This window comes from Anabrus simplex, chromosome 2, assembly GCF_040414725.1.
Source record: "Anabrus simplex isolate iqAnaSimp1 chromosome 2, ASM4041472v1, whole genome shotgun sequence".
Lineage (NCBI taxonomy): Eukaryota > Metazoa > Arthropoda > Insecta > Orthoptera > Tettigoniidae > Anabrus > Anabrus simplex.
Window position 1 is genome coordinate 909,618,149 of NC_090266.1, and position 22,415 is coordinate 909,640,563.

Genomic DNA, 22,415 nt, shown 5'->3' on the forward strand with positions numbered 1-22,415 from the left:
AAATCATTGGAACAGCAAAATACATATTGTTATTTTTCCCCTGCAACTATGTTAACTTCATGTAACACAACACATGTGTGGTGCCCAACTTTTATCTTGATCACCTACGTTACAGCCAAACCAATTTTTTTTTTTTTTTTTTTTTTTTTTTTTTTTTTTTTTTTTTTTTACATTGTCTGTAATTGATCAGCATTGTGATTTCAAAGTTAATTCCCCACAAACATAGCAGAAAATATTTGGAGAATTTTTACATGAACGACGATTGCGATCCATTTAACACTATTGCAGAGTAACTAGTAGTGCTCACAACGCTTCCACAATCAGAACTAAACATTTCTTGTCTCACAATACAACAGCAAGAAGCTGTATTTTCACAATACAATGGCAAGCAACCATTTTTTCTTTCCATTAGTCAGTTATAGCTGGATATGCCTACCCTCGATGCAGACGCACATAAGGGTAATTAAACCACCGCAAAGGGTAACACTCATTCAAACCACAAAAGAGAAAGTATGTTTCAAATGGTACTTTAAAAGAACGGAAATTATATGTATTTGTGTAAAAGATCTATGTTAAAGAACATAACCTCTTTCAAAGTGGGTAGGTTTGAACATATTTTTATACGATTTGCTAGCTAAAAAATATGAGTTTATAAAAAACGTGATGTGTAGGCAATTTTCCAAGGCCATATTCATAATTAGGACGTACAAATTACCTAAAAATAGCTATTCATGTCCATGTTATGAAAACCTTGTTGAGTAGTGATATGTCTACATTTTTCTGGACCTCTCTGTATTTGTGAAGTTTGTGTGATTATATTTCATTGTGCAAGTAGTTATGAACTATCATAAGACAGTCACATTGCCAGTGTTATTTATTCATGGACTATGGGCTTTGTCACAGTTCAGTCACAGTATGAGAATTATTGCACACAAACTATTATCAGCCTAAGGGCTATGTGGTAATAGCTTGGTGAGTATCATCAAGTGTGCCAGCTTGGACGGCATGTCACTTCAGCAGTTACTACGCCTACCAGGCATGGAAAAGTGGCACCTATTACTAAACATGAGAGGATGGTGATATGGATGTCAGCATAACACAGTATGAGTTTGGGGACATGTCTTCACAAGGAAGTCGAATCGAGGGCAGCTCAGGATGTGAGGCTTCAAAACCAATCAAGGAAGCAGCGACCTGCTGGAGTGATTAAAAAAGGTGGGAAGTAAATGGAAAATATTTTACTTTGGGGCTGATCTTATTCATACAGAGATATTGTAAATTCTCATTGGTAAAATCTGTATATTTATTTTTATTTTTTTAGATTTGTCTGAATGCTCCTACCAGTTTCTGTCATTTGCAGGGTGTGGGTACTGTGTAAAGCTCAGTTAACAGAATACCAATTTTACAGCTTTTATGAACACTACCTAAGAGGAATCTTTTATGCTCTAACATTGGTTAATATTAATATTCTAAATTGAGGGATCATGTGGTGACCTTTGGTACCCATTTACCTACCCTTTCAGCAAATTATAAAAAAAACAATGATTTGTTTGTTTGTTTGTTTGTTTGTTTATTTATTTATTTATTTATTTATTTATTTATTTATTTATTTATTTATTTATTTATTTATTTATTTATTTATTTATTTATTTATTTATTTATTTATTTATTTATTTATTTATTTATTTCATTGGAAGTCGCCAGATGATAATTACATTCAGTTATGATACAAGAATTAATATTACAGTACTTATCAACTATCATAAGATAGTTACATTGTCAGTGTTATTTATTCATGGACCTTGGACTTTGTCACAATTCAGTCACAGTATTAGAGTTATCACACATGAACAATTATCAGCCTGCGGGCTATGTGGTAATAGTTTGGCAAGTATCATCAAATGCGCCAGCTTGGACAGCACTTCACTTCAGCAGTTACCACGCCACCAGGCATGGAAATGTGGCGCCCAGTACTAAACACGAGGGATTGTGATATGCATGTTGGGGACATTTCTTCACAAGAGCGTCGAACCAAGGACAGCTCTATAGTTTCAGGATGTGAGGCTTCAATACCAGTCAAGGAAGCAGCGATCTGCTGGAGTTATTCACCAACCATTACAAAGATGGGAAGTAAATGGAAAAGAATATGTATTAGGGCTGATGTGATTCATACAGAGATATTGTAAATTATCATTGGTAAAATTTGTATAAGCCTTTTTTTTCCTCTCTTTTAGCTTTGAATGCTCCTACCAGTTTCTATCATTTGCAGGGTCTGGTTATTAGGTAAGCCTCAGTCAACAGAGTACCAGTTTTACAGCTTTTATGAACACTACTTGAGAATATAAGACAGTGAGAATGACAATAGCATCCATTCAGTGTAACCTCACAGTTGAGGGAGGGAGAATTGAATGTGTGAAAATCTCTAGCAATCTTGGAGGTGTTGCCTCTAGTGATGGGAATATTAAACCAGAAGTGCAGATAGAGTCTCCAAAGGATCCAAGTTCTTCTACCAAGTGCAGAATCTAGTCTGGGACAAGGTTGTTCTTTCAAGACCAAAACAGACAATGTTCAAATCATACTTGGGCCAGTTTTAACATACAACTTGGAGAGTTGTATAATAAATAAATGAGACATTAGCAAATTACAAGAATGTGAAATGAAGTTTCTAAGACACACTATGCAGAAGAAGAGAAGGGACAGAATCAGGAATGATAACTTCAGGAGAGACTTTAAGTGAACTCAACAATGGAGGAAAGTCTATTACTGTTAGGTTCTGCAGTCTGCTCAGAATAATTCTGCATAATTGAATTTATAAACTATCTGAAAAATAAAATGTATGGTAACAATTATACCCAAAATATTAAGTTTCTTTGTATACCTGAATTATATCTCAAAAATTAAGTTGTTTCTTTTTCAGGTATATTTCTGTTACCATATGTTTTATTTTTCAGATAATTTATACATTGCCAGGCTGAGTGGCTCAGACAGTTAAGGCACTGGCCTTCTGATCCTAACTTGGCAGGTTCGATCCTGGCTCAGTCCGGTGGTATTGGAAGGTGCTCAAATATGTCAGCCTCATGTCGGTAGATTTACTGGCACGTAAAAGAACTACTGCGGGACTAAATTCTGGCACCACGGCTTCTTCGAAAACAGTAAAAGTAGTTAGTGGGACGTAAAGCAAATAACATTATTATTATTTATTAATTTATACTTTTTTTTTTTTGCTAGTTGCTTTACGTCGCACCGACACAGGTCTTATGGCTACGATGGGATAAGAAAGGCCTAGGAGATGGAAGGAAGCAGCCATGGCCTTAATTAAGGTACAGCCCCAGCATTTGCCTGGTGTGAAAACGGGAAACCACGGAAAATCATCTTCAGGGCTACCGACAGTGGGATTCGAACCCACTATCTTCCGGATGCAAGCTCACAGCCACGTGCCCCTGACCGCACGGCCCACTCACCTGGTATTTAATGTAATTTTTTTTTTAATTAGGTTCAGCAGACTGAAGAACCTAACAGTTATATATTATCTGAGTCAAAACTGAAGAGAGATGGCTTCAGATATTGCAAATGGAGTAAAGCTAAATGCAGTTAGCTCTCAGTTGTGAGCAACAGTATTCTGTAAGAAGGAAGTCAGCTCCCAGATGAAACTATCATTACATCAGTCTGTTTTCAGACCAACAGGCATGAAAACTGGGCGGACTCAGGATATTTTATTCATAAGATAGTAGTAACAGACAGACATGAAAGTAGTGAGAATTACTGCTGGTACAAATAGATTGGAACAATGGCAGGAGGTTATTTGGAATGAGGGGATAAAGGCTAAGAGAGGAATGAACTCTATGGATAGGTTACCAGGAGAATAATGGACTCTGGTGCAGAGGGTAAGAGGAATAGAGGGAGACCAAGACAATCGTGGTTGGATTCAGTTTCTAAGGATTTAAAGATAAGAGTTATAGAAGTAAATGAAGCTACAGAATTAGTTATAAATAGAGGATTGTGGTGGCATTTGGTAAATTCACAGAAGCTTGCAGACTGAACTCTGAAAGGCATAACAGTCTACAATGATGTATTGTACCGGTTACGACCTGTACACGCCGTATTTTTTGACTATTAATTGTACTTCACCGTCACGCAAGACGTTCAGAGCAAACTTGGTTTGTTTATGTTCGGAGAAGCGAGCAGGCGAGCCAGCGACAGCTGTATGTGTGACATAGCTGCAGGGACAGGATAGACTACCCGCCTGATGCCACGTGTAGCCTGCATGGCCTCGTATGTTCTGGATATGAACGTCATGCCTTCGTGAACATTCGATTGAAAAATTTTAAAATTTCTGTAATAATAATTGCAGCAACTTGAGCAATATGTCATTTTGAAGAGGACAACATAAACGTCTCAAATTGTGAATCTCAAGTAAATCCGTTGAGGGATTCGCGAGATAATCAGCCTCAAAGAGATCACGTTATATGATGACGTAGGAGCCCCAAACTGAATATAAGCTGAGCTCACTTTACCCAGATCAGACAGTCATAGCTGAGTGTCCAGCCTGACTCTCCACGCTGCAGTGTTCGTCGAAGTGGTGACAGAGGCTATCTTCGAATATTCAAAGTCTTCATGTGGGACTTAAACTCTGACAGTCGTGTTGAAATTATAAACTGTGCGTGTGTGAACTATAATGTATAAAAAGGTCTTTATAGTGAACACTGAGTCTATCAGTTAAGTTGAACTTGTAATTTTTGCGTGTGATGAAGATTAAATTATTCAAAGTCTTTATATAGTAGACTCGGATATATCCGTCAAGTTGAACTTGCACATTTTGCGTGTGTTAGAACTCTGATTATGTCAAGTCATGTATTGGACTTAGGTGACAACAGTCAAGTCGAACTTATATTCTGTGCGCATGTAGAAACTTCTCGATATAACTTACTTTTGTTCTTGTGGAACTGAGTTTATTACCACATTACCTGTGTGAAAATTAGTCTTTGAATCAATATTAATTTAAATGTGACACTACTGCGATATACTAGGAACTGTGATATTTATTTTTTAAATATCAGTCAGCAGAACTTAATCTCTGAACAAACATGTCATTAATTACAATGTGACACTACTACGTTATACTATTAACTGTGCCATTTTGTTAAATCTCAGTCAGCATAATGTAATTTATAAGCAAGGGTGTTTATGAAAGTGTTCGAACTTTCACATGAATGTTAATGTAAGTGATTACCATAATCATGTGCTACGACACGAAGGTTTCACTCTGAACTCAAGCTGTGTTCTTTATCCAATTCAAACAAAATTGTGTATTTCTTCTGAACAGTGTGTAAATTACAGTATTTGTGTGTGACTGACAGCAGTGTCTTTGATAAACTCTAGAGCAGTCATACATTTCTTTCAATGTCAAGTGCTCCTTTATTTAGTGGAAAATCACCACAAACTGTCCCAAGTGTGTGAATAAATTTCAGTTCCGTTATTTCTATTCATGAACTGTGCTTATTTTCTTCCAATCTCGATGCTACCCACATCTTCATCTTTAGTGAACTTATAAATTCTGTCTACAAGATTAAGAGTGAATTTGACTGCATATCACAACCACATTAAATGAAACAGTGCTGTTAAACCGAAGTGTCGGGGGACTGTGTAATTCTGGACATTCGTATAAGTTATGTGACGAGTGATTACCCTGCAACATCATCGGAGATCTTCGTAGATCGTCGGAGAACGTCAGAGATCGTCCAGAACATCGAAAGTTTGAGACTCAAACCTATATCAAACCGACCAGGGTGCTCCGGCCTTATCTCAACGTAATATTGGCAACTTGCAGAACGTGTTCCAGTCCCGTTCAGCCTGGTGAACTGGGAGCACGGGTCATCAAAAGGCGATGTTGAAGACAGCGACTATCAACAGGAAGGTGATGTGCACTTTAAAATGCATTTTCTGAATAAAAACTATTATTCAATCTATTTAAAACTTTTCTTGTAGATAGGACCCTGCCTCCTGTACCAAGCCCTAGCTACAAATTATCCAGAATTGCCCTGAGACCTACTTCGTGCTAACTTTAAAATTAATCCATAAAGTCGGGCTATTTTACTGTTACAGTATGTACGTATGTATGTACACTAGAGTCCAAAAGTTAAGCATAAGTTACGAGTAAGCAGGGCAACAGGAAATAGACCGCAAATCGCACAACATATGCACCTACCAACCGTACATGTTTGCTCTGTATAGGAAAGGAGTGTTCCCTGCCTTGACTAGCGGTGTAACTGCAACGTAAACACAGCCAGTGCCTGCGCCCCATATTCCCTCGGTCGTGTTTGCCCCGTTATAGTGTGCGGAGTGTAGCCTCGTGGTGAACGTGACAACATAAGGGCACAACGATGCCATTTGGACCCCGTTTTGCAGGATAGAATACTCAGCCGCCTGGAAGCAGGCCAGACACAGACCGAAGTTGCCGTATCCTTGAATATGCCACAACATGTCATTTCCAGGCTTTGGAGATGATTTTGAGACACAGGAGATGTTAGTCATAGGCCAGTACCAGGTCGATCAAGGGTAACCACCCCACAGCAGGACCGATATCTGGCCTTAACCGCCCAACAAAATCGGAGTGCAGCTGCAAGATGTCGGCGGAGCTTGCAGCCGTCTCAGGGGTTGCCGTTTCCCGGCAAACTGTGTATCGGAGGCTCAGAACAGCAGTGCTGTTTGCCCGATGTCCAGCGGTGCTTTCAACATTGAAACTGGACCATGAATGAATGGAGGCATGTGCTCCTCACAGATAAATCCCTCTTCAGTTTGCAGAACGATTCCCATCGCACATTAATCTGGAGAGAACCGGGTAGCCGATACAAGCACAGAAACATCGTGGAATGGGACCAGTATGGTGATGGTGGCGTCATGATGTGGGGCAGCATCATGTTGAATGGCCGTACGGACCTGCCCATCGTGGGTGGCCCGAGGAACACTATTAATGCTCGGAGATACAGGGATGAGTACTGAGAACACATGTTCGACTCTTCAGAGGTGTAGTTGGTCCAGACTCCCTCAGTGGATGGTAATGCCGGACCGCACCGCCTTGCTCTGGTGGATGAAAATCTGGCTGGGGAAGACATTCATCGCATGGACTGGCCAGCGAGGTCTGCGAATCTGAATCCTATAGAACATGCCTGGGATGCATTGGAGAGGCGAATTGGATCCCGCCAGCCTCCACCAAAGACCTTCCAAGACCTTTGCATTGACCTTTCGGAGGAATGGGATCAACTGCCACAAGAGCTCTTGGACCATCTGATAGAAAGCATGCCACGTCACTGAGAAGCATGTGTGGCCATTAGGGGTAACCATACACCCTATTAACAGCATATTTTGTTGTGGAAGACATTGCCAAGTTTTGTTAGTTGTTGTCAAAAGTGTACCTTAGCTATCAGAACCTTTCTGACACTGTTTTTTTTTTTTTTTTTACAAGTGTGTGACATATGGTGTGTGATTCAGCCTCCGTTTGTTCAGCAGTCCGTCTTAATTCCTATCAGGTGGTATGGCCTCGTTTAGTGATTAAGCTTAACTTTTGGACACTAGTGTATGTATGTTTACGAGGCTAATTAAAGAAATGTTCTTGTCAGTTCCCAAATACATAAAATATTAATATAAATTATTCGTATGAGATCAAATGTTAAACAGGAAGATAATCACCCCAGTGGTTGCACGAATAATTTTGAGACAAATCCTTTCAACAGCTAGATGACAACACTACAAAAGTCAGGTAGAGGGAGAGAAAAAGTTGTGACCTTCATTTGTGTGGAAATGCGATTCCAAATTCATTGTGAGCAAAATGCTCGATCAGTGACCAACAGAGAGGTTAAGTGTACTTTTGAAAGATGGGAACTATTTTTGCATCCAAATGGATGGATCAGGAGAAAGGACCTCAGGACAAATATCCTTTACTTAAATAAATTTGTTTCTCTGAAAATGGGCAAGTTGTTGAAAGAGAGTGGTAAACACCTCTAAAATGGGAGACTAAGAAGTGTAAAGAGGATGACAGTGCTTCTACTTGGAATAAAATTACTTTTAATTTGTCTGACAAATGAAAAGTAAATTCCACTAAAATTCTGATATAAAGCTCAGTGGGGGAAATGAGCAGCTAACATGTCGTTTGCTAAACTGTCTGGTATCATAAATTAGGGATTTAGGCTTGGTAGCTAATTGAAATTAAGTATACAGATATAGTCATTGGGACTGAGTCTTAGCTGGATGGATAGAGTGTATGGGGAGATTTTTCCCAAGGTAATGCAGAGTTTACAGGAGGGGGCAGGAATGGTAGACATGGTTTTTAAATTTTTTTTTCTTTCTGAAATTCAAGCAAAGAATGTTTTCATAGATAAGTGAACTTTTAAGGATGTGAAGAATGAATTAATATGAATAAGAGTTTGTTGTAAAGATTGAAAGATTCTTTAATATTTTATGACCCCCTGTGGGTGGGGGACGCAGATGAAGAATACACCCATGGTATCCCCTGTCTGTCGTAAGAGGCGACTAAGAGGGGCGACCAAGGGATGATTGTCTTGGAACCATGAAACTACTTGTGATTAGTACCACCACGTGGAGAACATCATGGGTTGCTTTTACTTGCGCGTAGTACCACTATATTCGGTACCAAATACGTTTGTGATTAGTAGCACACAGGAGCACCGTGCGGTCGGCTTTTGCAGTACCTGTGATTAGTACCACCAAATGAGCAGGACCATGGGATGATAGCTACCATGGTTCTGCCTTGCCTATGATTAGTACCCACTATACGAGGAACACCACGGGATAGTGCAGGTCCCTGTGGTTAGTACTCTTACGTGATGAACACCGTAGGTTTGCGTTGCCTGTAAATGACGCCGCAAAGTGAGAAAAACCATAGGTCTGTATTATATGTCGAATTTCATAACCTGTGAGTAGTACCATAATGTGTGGAATACCGCGAGTCTCTGCTACTTTTGATTAGTACCGCAACATGACAAATACCATGGCTCTACTTTCCTAGCGATAAGTACCGTTATGAGGTGCCGATAACTTGGATTTTGGACCCCCTTTAGACTGCAAGCATCATCGATTCAGTGTTATGCTATAGCAGCAGTCCCTTGGTCAGTAATCCTATTGTTTTACGTCAGTTTCTGTGAATGTAAGGCATTGGGGGTCGCATCCACTGATTGTTTTAAATTCATGTCCATCCATTCATTCTTCGTCCTCACGTTTTGAACTCTGGTCAGTGGAGACCATTCCATTTCGTCTCATTTCGTACCATTAGGGGCCAATGACCTCGATGTTAGGCCCCTTTAAACAACAAGCATCATCATCATCATCATCATCATTAATATTTTATGTCCTTTATATAGTGCTCATAAAATTTGACAAAACTGAACTGACTTCCTTATACTTTTTGTAAAGGTAAATAAATTATGTCACCAGGTGACGTACCTGTCAGCTTGCATTCGGTAGATAGTGGGTATTTTTCTGTGGTTCCGCATTTACACACACCAGGCAAAGGCTGTGCCTAAAAAAAAAAAACCTGAACACTCCGTCTGGCTGACTGTTGTTGCAATACAATGGTATAATTAAATATGAGTATGTATTTCCAAGTACTTGCAGCAATCGCTTGGCGAATATCAACGAAAGTTCGATATGAAGGAAGCGAAAGACTCCCATGAATATGTGCTGGTATGCCGCACAGAGAACTTAGCAAGCAGAGCGCAGGGAAACGTAAAGTACGGGGTAGTGGCACTATTCAAATGTCATGCTCCAAGTAACCAACATCCCAGGCCGTGTGCCGATTACAATTATGGGCCTTTTCCCAAGAGGAATTTCCGCAGTAGGTACATACTAAGCAAAACGAAAGGGAACACAGAAATGAGAACTCCCAAAAGCACAGGTTTAGAAAAATGAACAAATATATTGAAACAACTTCAAAAGAGATAACAAATGTTTTCACAACAGAGAGTAAAATGGACCATTTGATACACTGTAGAAAAAGGGAATCATTCAAGTTATTGATAGGTCTTATTTTGGTTCATACAGGCACTAAAAAAGGGTAACCGCACAAATTACAATAAATCTTTGGTATACTCAGGTACGAGATAAGGGCTATAGGAATAAATTAATATTTTCATTACATTCAAGTTCCAACATGACAACGTTTACATGAATGCCGTGCGAAAACAGCAAGAAATTTTGAAAAGGAACAAGTAAAAATTATACAAGTTAAAGGGAACTTTCCAGTACCTCAGATGGTACGCAATAAAACGACATCATATCCCCCAAAATCTAACACACTCTTTTTTGAGACAGGAAGATACTAGAACATTCAAAATGTAAACAGCAGACGCAGTGTGAAATTGGCTGACCACAATATTACCAAATTTCATTAGTATATTATGAGAAATTTACGAATGGGAGACGAAAAGGAGAGTGGAAAGAGGACCCGGAAAAGAAAACAAAAAAACAAACAGCAGGGAAAGGGAAATTAAATAATGATCAGGCTGTCAAGTCCCACTTCAAAATGAGGGAAGGCAAAGTTCATGCACAACACTCTAGAAGTTGAAGGTGACCGTAATATCGATAGTCCAGAACACTTCTTCCTTCACATTTCCACCACAAGTCTAAAGTCAATAGTTTGGCACAGTGTATTTCGTAGAGTCCTGAAGGGACTAAAGTTCGAAATCCAAGCAATAGCAAAGCCCATGTAGAGAGAGAGAGAGAGGGCAAAATTGAATGGATGTTAATAATAATAATAAAAGTCTGCTCACCCAGTACGTAGAGAAGAATGAAGTAAAATTGAAATGCACACGGTCCAGCCGTGTACACTGCTCAAGCTCCCACTGCCGATTACAACATATCAATCACACCTGACCGCTGGACAAGAAAAAGCGGCGAATATATATACGGAAGTGAAGCGAGCTCGAGAAAATACTGGAACCGGGTGACGTCATGGAGATTGCGCGTGGAGGGGCAACAGTCCAAGCAGTGGTGAGACAGACTTGTAAGCTGACAGTTCGTGAAGCAGCGCAATATAATGTGCACTGAATCGGAGCGGAGAAGTATGCATAAGGTAAGCGAAGTTGAGCTTGTAACACTTTCCACCTTATATGGGCCGGGCCAGTTACTCAAGATATTTCCAGAAAGGAAGCCCTTAGAAAACTCCAGAGAGTGGATACGTCCAGGACACTCTTGGTGTTGTCTTCCAGAGGTTTCTAGATTGTCCCAGAGGTAGGGGCCAGCACATCCCAATCCAGGCTCGTTCTTCCTAAATGGTAGACAGTGTGAGCAGTAGGAGGGGCCAACAGTTTAGTAGTGACATTGATTGCTTGTGGGTGCGGCCAAAGTAACTGCTCTCTCCCGCTCCCAAAGGAAATGGCAGACATCCTGTCACAATGCTTCCGCTTTACAGCTGCTCGTCCCAAGCTGCTCCACGATGTGGTGCCAAGTGATCCATATGGACAACCGTCATTTTCCCTCAGGGAGGCTGCCAGACCCTGTAGATGACATTGTTAATCCTGGTGATGACATTGTATGGTAACTGACGTTTCGCTGACTTCCTTTTCATCTGCACAGGTTGGTACAGGCAAACCCGGTCACCTTCCTGGATACCCACAGAGTTGGCCAATAGGTCATAGAAAGCCTTCAAGTCAGATGTTATCGGGCATAGGGGTGGATAACATTTGGCCTGCACCAATTCCCATGCGTAGTCCATCGCTGGCTGCTCCTGATCTGGTGCCGATCCAGGTTGCAAGGCAGGCATAGCCCTGAAGACCATGTTGGCAGGTATCATGCCTGGCATCTTGTGGGTGGATGCTCGATAGGCCATCAGGAAGAATAGGATACTCTCATCACAGTCCCTCTCGTGCGCTGAGACCACCTTCCTCAGGGGCTCCACAATGGTCTTTACATACGGCTCCACCATGCTGCCTGATTAGGGATGGAGAGGCATCGTGTGAGTCTTCCAAAATCTCAGACTTAGTAAAGCCTCTTGCACAAGCCTTGACTCCAAGTTGCTGTGTAGTTCCTTTGGTACACCGATGTGGCTGAAGAAGTTCTTCACTAAGATGTCAGCTACTGTCATTGCCTCTGGGTTAAAGATGGTGTAGACCTCTGTCCATTTGGTGAAATGATCCATGGCCAGCAGTAGGTAGTGATTTCTGGTGTTGGACTCGGTGAATGACCTGGTAATGTTGATGGTATCCTCTCAAAAATTGCTTTGATGTTGGACTGCATTATATGGCCTCTACTCCTAGTACGTGGCAGGGTATGTAGTATACCTCCACTGCTCACCCATGTAACCCTGCAATCAGCTATGCAGCACTCTGCTCCGATGTCCATTTGTTCTGCTCAAAGATGATCTTGAACTCGATCTGAAATGCTCTCCCAGAAGTGGTCCCGTCGTAACATGAGAGTTTCACCTTTGCGACACTGGAGCCACGGTCACTGCTGGTGTTCTTTGTTCAAGTCTCCATGGTAACATTGTTCCACCCAGAGCACTCAGTTCCTCCCTCAGGTCTTAAACTCTGGATTCCACAACCTTGGATATTACCTTAAACTTCTTCTCAACCAGTTTGTTAACATCCTGCGTGGTGTCAGTCTTTAATTTTAATTTTTTTTTCAAGAGTTGAGTTCACTCAGTTCTGATTTTAGTTCGCTCCTGATATTTTTGTGATTCAATTTTAATTCACACTTATATTCTTCTATTAATTCTCTTATGGATTTGTCCTGGTTTGGTGTAAGTTCACTTTTAAGTTGGTCCTGGCTAGATTTAAGTTTGCCCTTAAGTTCATCTTTACAGGATTTAAGTTCACTTTGAAGTTCAATCTTAGTTCACAGAGTTTTTTGAGAGGAGCCTGGAAGTTATCAGCATCCATTTTGCTATTCTTTAGAAAAATCTATAAACTATAAAATACACTATTGATTGATCCCGATTCTGACACCAGTTGTAGCATGACAACTGGTAGCATTCTACTCTACAACTAAATTTTATTTAGCTACTAGTACTTAACACATTAACAGATGCACTAACTCACGTTTTGCTTTCTCAGTCACTTACACATGAATGCAGTCACACTAGATGCACAGTTACACCCTACATAGTTTCTTATATCGCATGCAGTGCGCTGTCCACTGCAATAAGCCACGGTTACTCATTTGTCAGTTGCACATTCCAACAGCCTCAGTTCAGTATCCCTTGCTAGCCTCCGTCAGACTTCACGCTGACACACGCAACCGGGATACTTACTTTATGTCAGACTCTCAACTGGAGCACTACTTTGTGACTCAATGAGTGAACACACTTTACAGCAGTCTGCCACAATGACAGTAGTCCCTCAGCACTCCGACACTGACACTGAACACTTCATCTGACCAGCTGCCTGTTCGCCTTTTATGAGATGGGCCAGTTATTCGAGATGTTTTCTGAAAGGGAAGGTATCGGAAAATCCCAGAGAGTGAAGATGTTCAGAACTCTCTTGGTGCTGTCCCCCAGAATTTTATAGGTTGTGACCAGAGGGAGGGTCCAACATATCCCACTCTGTGCTCATTCTTCCTAAGTGGTAGGTAGTGCAAGCAGTAGTTGGGCTCAATGGTTTAGCAGTGTTGTCAATTGCTTGTAGGTGGGACCAAACTAACTGGTCTCTCCCGCTCCCAGGCAAATTCAAATCAAAATACACTATATGCAAATGAGGTCTCTACCTCGGTGGCAAATGATACACAAATATACATTATTCGCAACCACTACATTTTAAGTTAAAAATACATTTTTCCTAAAATACAGTATTATACAATTTACATTAACATTTTGTTTATTAAACATACAGCTCATCCTTAATAAATTTATATTATTTACAAAATTATACTCATAATATCTCTTCTGTACTTACACACGTAATCATCTCATATACAGTATGTGGAATCACTTCAAAAAATACTATACAATATAGCTTAGCTATAAGATTTAAATGTACATTGCTTTTTTTAAAACCCATTTTGGTACCTAACATGCATGACAAACATGCCATCACAGTATAAAATAGTGTTACCCGAAGTTGCCGAGCGTATTTTTTAGTGGTCTTGCAACACAAGGATTTTCACGACTCAAACTGTGTCCAGGATGACCAGTTCTGTTCTTAAGGAACTGGTATTTAAACAAATAGGACTACGTAGTATGTATGTTTCATGTGTTATGTATGGTCCATAAATCAGGATGTAACAAGTTATTGTAAGAACCCGGACAATGAACTAATGAATATCAAATATAATTCAATAGCGGTAGAGAACAATAATTTTTGCTCTTAATATGCATGTTAATATAAAGTTAGGGATACTATTCAAAGAGTGTATATTTTTGTGTGCTGTGAGCCAGGAATGAATTTTAGATTTTTATACATCTTTCCTTCCCATTATTTGTACCTTTCTAGGGCATATGAAAACAAACTAGTCCCGAAGAGCTACAGAGTTCCACATCTTATTTTATTCTACTCTGATTGGTGCTTTGCATGCCTGCAAGTGGAGCCTGTTTTCCGTCGCATCATTGAGGAATTGGAACCAATTGGATTTGGTATTGCAACTGTCCACTCTGAAAATGAACAATTACTGTCACGTAAAGTTGGCATTCATACTTTGCCATCATTAGTTATACTTATAGATGGCAAGACAAGTATATACAGGGAGTCACTCTTCAGCATGCAGAAAATTGTGGGTAAGTAATGATATGATGAAATAATATTTGTTTTTTGTATTGAATTGACTGTTAGCTTGTTTAACATTCACGTACTGGCAGGAATTAATCCATACAATCTCAGCTGCATTTATCCAGTCAGGAAGAAATGGTGATTTTCTATTCTGGGCGTCAGAGGTAAACTATCATAAGTGACATTTCACTAATTTTACAGGAGAACAGAAAGAAGCTGCTGAGACACATATTTTGCTACCTCTAAGGCAGGTCAGATTGACAGTTCTGACCATGGTAAGCTATCATAGGAGCTGGATTCTCCTTGCACGTACGATAGTATCACGTAGCTTATCTTCATTCTTGTGAAACGTACAATAGTGTACCCATAAGAAGACGCCCAAAACAAGTCACATACGATAAATAAAGCTCAAAATTGTGGTTTTTGCATTTACGATAGTTTACCGTTGACATCCAGAATTATCTTAGACATTGTGGGTTTTGATTGTTTGACAGAACACTACTGTTTGTTTTTTATATAAGTTTACCATAATGCTGTATCATACAAGGATTGAAATATTCTGATGGTATAAGGTGTACGGAAGCTTTATTATTTTAGAAGGAAAAGATAAAGGAATGCATTTCTACTGTGGATTGTCAATTTGTCTTGATTCCAGAAAGTAGTATTATGAATGAGATGTGAAGAATAGGATCAAAATTTAAATTACCTTTCCTGTGTTGAATGATGATAGTAGTCATTTATTATCATTAGCTATTGTGTACCCATCATTAATGGTTTAGTGCTTTTGGTAACTGCAGCAGTAATGCCATCTAGTAGAGATGAGCAGCAGCAGAGGAGATAAAACACATCTCAACTAATAACAATAGTCAGACATTGTAACATCATTGTTGATAGGGTTTAAGAGATTGGGATGTTGTAGGCCATCTCATTTTTTTTTTCTTACAGCTGGGCAATATTGGGGCATTCAAGACATAGACTTTCAACCCCCTCCTTATGATTCCTTTTTCTCCTCATTCTTCAAGGAATTGCTCCTTCACATTTTTCTTGTCAGTTCATTTGTCATGGCCATTATTTCCTAATAAATAGAAATTACTGACCATGTGGGTTTGCAGCTTTAAAAACAATTACAGCGGCAATCAGCTTCTTACCATTTCAGCTGTACAATATTTCCATGCCAGTGATGCTCACCATTGATTAAAAAATCTAAGTTCACGAATATCTCCATCATTATAGCCCATATAGTAAAAATGTATCAGATATAAAAGATTGGAAGTATTTTCTAAAATTATTGTTATGTACTCTTTTTAAATGCAACTAATTTTTTGGAAGATATTTGTAAGTTTGTGATCATGTATTAATGATGAATATCTGTTATGATAAAAACACATGCAACATAAAAGATCAGAAATTATATTTTCCTTGACTTCTATTAAGTATAATTTTTCTATACATTTAATATCGGCAGAAACTTTTAAATGTTTCCTAATAAACCAATAATGTTATTGTTTTTTACGCCCTACTGCCTACTTTTGATAGTTTTTGGAGACACCGAGGTGCTGGAATATTTTCTTGTGGGAGTTCTTTTTCGTGCCAGTAAATCTACCGACACAAGAGTGATGCGTTTGAGCACCTTAAATACCACCAGACTGAGTCAGGATCGAACCTGCAAAGTTTGGGTCAGAAAACCAGCGCCTCAACTGTCTGAGCCACTCAGCCCGGCTTATATGTTCCCTGTTTTGGCCGTTGAATACAGAGACTTCACTGTGTACTAATCATAATATATAGTCTAGTTCGCAACCTAGCTATCTGTAAACTTAAACACAGAGTTTCAAGAAATTCTGTTTATCCATTTTCCCAAGATGTTGTAACAAACAAACAAAATAAAACAAAATTGAACTGAACCCACTTTTGACATTTGTATACCTAATCCGAGATAAGAACAAAGTATGAAGAAAAAATTGAAGTGTACAGATAAAATGATAAAATACGAAGGCCATCCGGAAAGTGGTACCCGTTTGCGCAATAAAGACACAGGAGTAAATATTAACAAATATACACATTTTTATTGGAAAGAGCATACTTTACACTACTTCTCCACATAATCTCCAAGCAAATTTAGGCATTTGTCATAACGTGGGACGAGTTTTTGTATTCCAGCGTCATAGTCCTCCGCCGCCAGCGTATTGAGATACGTAGTCACGGCTCATTTAAGTTCTTCATCACTGTCAAATCTTTTTCCCACCAGAAAGTCTTTAAGCTTCTTAAAGAGATGAAAATCCGAAGGGGCCAAGTCCGGGCTATACGGGGGATGGTCGAAGGTTTCCCACTTGAATTGCTGCAAACGTTGTTGTGTTATCGCAGCTGCATGAGGCCTGGCATTGTCAAGAAGGAGAATGACGCCTGTAGACAATAGATCTCACTGTCGATTTTGTATTGCTTGCTGTAATTTCTTTAATGTTTCACAATACGCATTACCATTAATTATCTCTCCACGGACCATAAAATCAATGAGCAGTACACCTCGGCGATCCCAGAAAACGGTTGCCATGAGTTTCCTGGTGGACAGAACTGTCTTGAATTTTTTTGGTTTGGTTGGTGAATGAGTATGATGCTACTCCATTGACTGCCGTTTACTCTCAGGTGATGCATAACAGACCCATGTTTCGTCCCCGGTAATGATGCGAGTCAGGAAAGATTCTCCTTCATCGGAATAACGTCCCAGAAACGTCAGTGCTGCAGGCATACGCCTGGTTTTGTGTTCCTCTGTAAGCATGCGAGGGACCCACCTTGCACAGATTTTTGAATAATGCAGAGGGTCTTTGACAATTTCATGAACAATTGTTCGAGACACATTAGGAAAATGTTCACAGAGTTCATCAATTGTGACGCGCGATCGCAGATGGTCTCCCTGAATGCTCCTCGTCGTGTGTATTCCCCCTCCCCAGGTTGAAGTTGCGACACCAGCTCCGAACAGACGACTCGTCCATCACATTGTCTCCATGCACCTCCATTAATTGGTGATGAACATCACAAGGTCGAACGTTTCGTGCATTAAGAAATTTAATCACGGCCCTCACTTCACAACTGGCGGGGTTCTCAATTTGTTTAAACATTTTAAACGATCACAGACACAACACAGGCAATGCTAGCGTCACGCAACCTCGCACAGAGCAGGCAGACAAGCCACTGACACGGTCTGACCTTGCCCAGCGGCTACCTCAGTCGTCAGCGCTTCATGCGGCGCTAACGGGTACTACTTTCCGGATGGCCCTCGTAATAAAATATAAAATAATAATAATAATAATAATAATAATATACACCATCATCAGAAATTTGTTCTGCCAGTATGCTCCTGTACGCATACCTGTAAACGTTTTACAACTTGCTTTACGTCGCACCAACACAGATAGGCCTTATGGCGACGATAGGTTAGGCCTAGAAGTGGGAAGGAATTGGCTCCCGAAATTAATTTTTAACTAATTTACTGCAACTGGATACCTGGTGGTATAACATGATTATATGACACTGTAGAAACTCTAGCCTGCAACTCCAGTATTCTGTGTTTGGGATGGGTCGAGTGAGTACTGGTTAACTTTCTTCCAGAAAAAAGCAATGATATTATTATTATTATTATTATTATTATTATTTATTATTATTATTATTATTATTATTATTATTATTATTATTTACAAGATACTGTGGAAAATCTTCAAAAGACACTTGTGAAGGGTTTGCACTCCACAAGTGTGTGGGATTCTTACCCATTAAAAACCACACACCCTTTTCCCACGATGTGCATCATCACCTCAGAACCGCTCTCGCATTACTTCAGGTTGATGTCGTGTTTACTTAGTCCTTCAGACTACTTCTTTCTTCATTTCTCCTTTACGGGCATTTGTACGCTTCCAAATCTCTCTTCTTCTGATGAAGGACATCCTCCACATACACTGCCACCCTATCCCAGGATTCTTGGTTTTGTAGCATCACAGAAGTAATATTATCTGGTGTCAGTTCTCCCAATTCAGTTTCCACACATCTTCTCTTTATCATCCAATGGCCGCACACAAAGAAGGTTTGAAGTACATCATCGATGTCGTCGCAGTATATGCATGCTGCATCACTCGCTCCGCCCACTCTATGCAGGAATTTCTGGAAATATCCATGTCCTGTTAGAAGCTGTGTGAGGTAATAATTGACTTCACCATGAACCCTTTCAACCCAGATATCCAAGCGTGGTATCAGTCATTTGGTCCATTTACCTCGAGGGTCACTTTCCCATCTGAGTTGCCATCGCCTCATCCGTTGAATGAAGGCACACTTCTGTGCACATTTCTTTCCCAGCTCTCCTTGGGTACGCCAGATTTCTTTGTCTCTCCAATGCAAGTAGATCTATTGGGGCTATTGCTGCCACCATGAGGATTGCAGGTTCAGAAACTGTGCGGTACGCACATGCAATGATATAGATGTTGATTTCCATAAGGAATGTGAAATATTTGTCCCGAATGAGTAAATATGTAATACCAATATAGTTGGTCCGTTATTGGACATTATAAATGTTCCAGCTAACTCATTCCTGGTTGCCAGCGTTTCACCCCAGTGTGCCAAATTGGGCTCATCAGTTAGTAAATAGCACACCTACCAAGACGCCTGGCTAGTGCATACCATGGAGGCCACTGCATAGGCTACTTGGAGCAACCGGCAGTGCCAATGCCAGTGCACTATGAGAGACTTTGTCTCATTTTCAAAAATTGATGCCTGCCTGGCCATCAGATGATATAGATCACTGGGGTGAAATGCTGGCAACCAGGAATGAGTTAGCTTGAACATTTATAATGTCCAATAATGGACCAACTATATTGGTATTATGCACATGCGATACGTAAAGCTGCTCTCCGTTATACGGCAGCTATCCTTCTCCAATACCAAGCAAATCTCAAGGATTTAGCCCAGATTTCAGAGCCATACAGGAACACTGACTGAACCGTCGAACTGAGAAGGCGTCGTTTAGTTGATTTCGGCCCTTTAATATTTCCCATCAGTCTACTAAGTGCAGGCATGTATTTTACTGCCTTATCTGTTGCTCTCTGAATATGATTCCAAAATGTGAGCTTGGAGTCAAGAGTCACTCCTAGATATTTTGTGCTCATAGACATTTCAATCAGTAACTCTCCAACAGTCATTGGCACAAGAGTCTTGATCCTTTTTCTAGGTTCTGCTAGTGTTAGCCTGTGACTCATCATCCATTCTTTTATGCACCGCATCACCTGGTTCAGTTTGATTTGAGCCATCTCAACATTACGAGCCACTATCAAGGCGGCCACATCATCGGCGTAGCCCACAAGCTTCGTATCTTCTGGCATCTCCAAACGTAACAAGCCATCATACATGGGGTTCCAAAGATCTGGGCCAAGGATCGATCCCTGCGCTGCACAAGCCGTCAGTTGTTTTGTCCTTTGTCCGTCTTCTGTATCATACAGCAGAGTGCAATCCTTGAAGTAGTTTCTCATTATGAGCATAAGATACTATGGTAGCTTGAAAGTTTCTTCAAGAGCTTCCAACATGTCGTTCCACCTTGCCGAGTTCTACACATCCAGAGTCACAAGAATTGTCAATTTACGGGAATGATGACGGCCCATTTGTGCTCTTTCTGCTGTGTTCACCACCTTCCACACTGCATCCATCGTCGAGTGCCCTCTCCGAAATCCATGCTGGCGAACAGATAAATCCCCTGCTAGGTGAACTGCTGAGAGAATTCTGGGCTGCAGAAGTTTCTCCAGACCTTTTCCAGCTGTGTCCAACATACAAAAATGTCTATAACCACCAGGTTTTCCTTTGCTGATCAAAACCAATCGGGCCATTTTCCATCGGGGACCAAAAACATCCACTTGCAGGCAGTGATTGTACATATTCAGCAACAGTTCTGGACAGAGTTCTGATATTATCTTTAGCACTTCTGCAGGTATACCATCTGGTCTTGGAGTATTCTTGTTTCTAAGAGAGCTGATAGCTCTATTCAGCTTTTCTACAGTGAAGAAGGTTATATCATCGAGTTCTTTTTCATCGTCACAGTCAATCCTCTCTGGGTGGTCAGAGAATAGTGTATCCACAATTTCTTTAATGGTTTGCGGATCCATGCTCGGGGTTGAAAATTTCCCGAGTTTGTTCATTACAATCTTGTAACCTAGTCCCCATTGACCATATTCTACTTCCTTAGCCAATGTCCACCATTTATCGGCTTTACTCTTTCTAATTGCGTTGCGGAGTTCCTTCTTCACTGACTTGTACTCCGCTAAGACTGAGGTATTCTCTGGACTGCCTCTCATCCTCTGAACCATGCTTCGAAGTTGCAGACAAATCCTTCTCGGTTCAGCAATCTCTTTGGTCCACCAGTACGCTGGGCGCTTGCTAGTTCGTCGTCTCTTTCAGAACATTGAGACATTGCATGCTTGCTGGATTAGCTGCATGGTGAGTTCAACACATAGACCAGCTGTTTCTTTCCCTCTACAGCCAAAACATTTTTCTGTTATGTTCTCCATTCCATTCTGTATTACTGTTAATAAACTTTTCCTTGTGTTGATACCGACTATGTTCCACTGTGCTGGCCTGCGCAAGATGTTTCTTACTTGAGGAGCTTCCTGGAGCACTCGAAAGATGATATATTGGTGATCTTCCCCGTATAGTTCGCAATCACCTGCCATTCTGTAATCTTAGGTGCAATATCCTCCGATGAGAAGGTTGCTTCCGGTATTTTTCTCTGACATCCTGGCCGTAAGATGTTCGTACATTTCCAATGTTGTTGACCACCAAACATGTTCTGGCTGCCATCTCCATTATACGTTGTCCTCTGGTGTCTGTCTGTGGCATGCCGCATTCCAACACTTGAGCATTAAAATCACCAGCGAACACTAGTCTGTTTTCCATTCTGTGTAATGTATCCTCAAGGCCATCAAGTTTTATCTGAAAGTTGGGAACAGATTCATTTGGCACAAAATAACAGCTTACAGTAGCGATTCCCCCAATCTGTACCCAAACAAAACCATCTTCACATCCATGCTCTGTTACTGAATATTTTCCTAGATTTGGTATCCAAATTGCAGCTGTTCCAAGATTATTCACAAACCACCCTGCATGGTCCCTCTCTTGGTATGGTTTGCTAATAATAACGATGTCTGCTTCCATCTCATAAATCAGCTGTGTCAGAAGGTCGTTACTGTATGACTCCTGTGCATGTTTGCTTGAAGGATTCACGTCATTTGCTGTGATTTTTGGCTTTTTCAAGAGCTTCACGGAATATTGTGCATGCACCCGATCCAGGAACATGATTTTGTTTAGCTTCATTGACACCCTTGCCTGTACAAAGCATGCATCGTGGATTATTCTTTTTGCAGCCTAATGCCTTATAACCAGCTTCTCCATACTTAAAACAGAGCTTGCTTCTATCAGGGCCTGTGCAGTTTGTTGCCAGGTGGCCATATGATAGGCATCATAAAAGAAATAGATAGTGTGCAGAGGAACGCAGCAAGATTTCGTAACAGAGGATTTCAGGAGAAAGAGTAGTGTATCAGAAATGTTAAAGGAACTTGGGTGGGAAACTTTAAGTAAGAGAAGGGAGAAAACTAGACTTATAGGATTATATAGAGCCTATACAAGAGAAGAAGCATGGGGAGATATCCGTGAGAGGCTTCAGTTGGAAAATAATTATATCGGCAG

At 40.4% G+C, this 22,415-nt stretch overlaps 1 protein-coding gene across 1 annotated transcript in view; it reads left to right on the forward strand.

Moving 5' to 3' along the window:
- The window catches only part of l(3)80Fg (dnaJ homolog subfamily C member 16 l(3)80Fg), a 507,034-nt gene that overhangs the window by 237,652 nt on the left and 246,967 nt on the right, over window positions 1-22,415 (forward strand). The window contains exon 4 of the mRNA XM_067141678.2: window positions 14,433-14,713. Within this exon, the coding sequence (XP_066997779.2) occupies window positions 14,433-14,713 (281 nt within the window). The remainder of the gene's footprint in view (window positions 1-14,432; window positions 14,714-22,415) is intronic.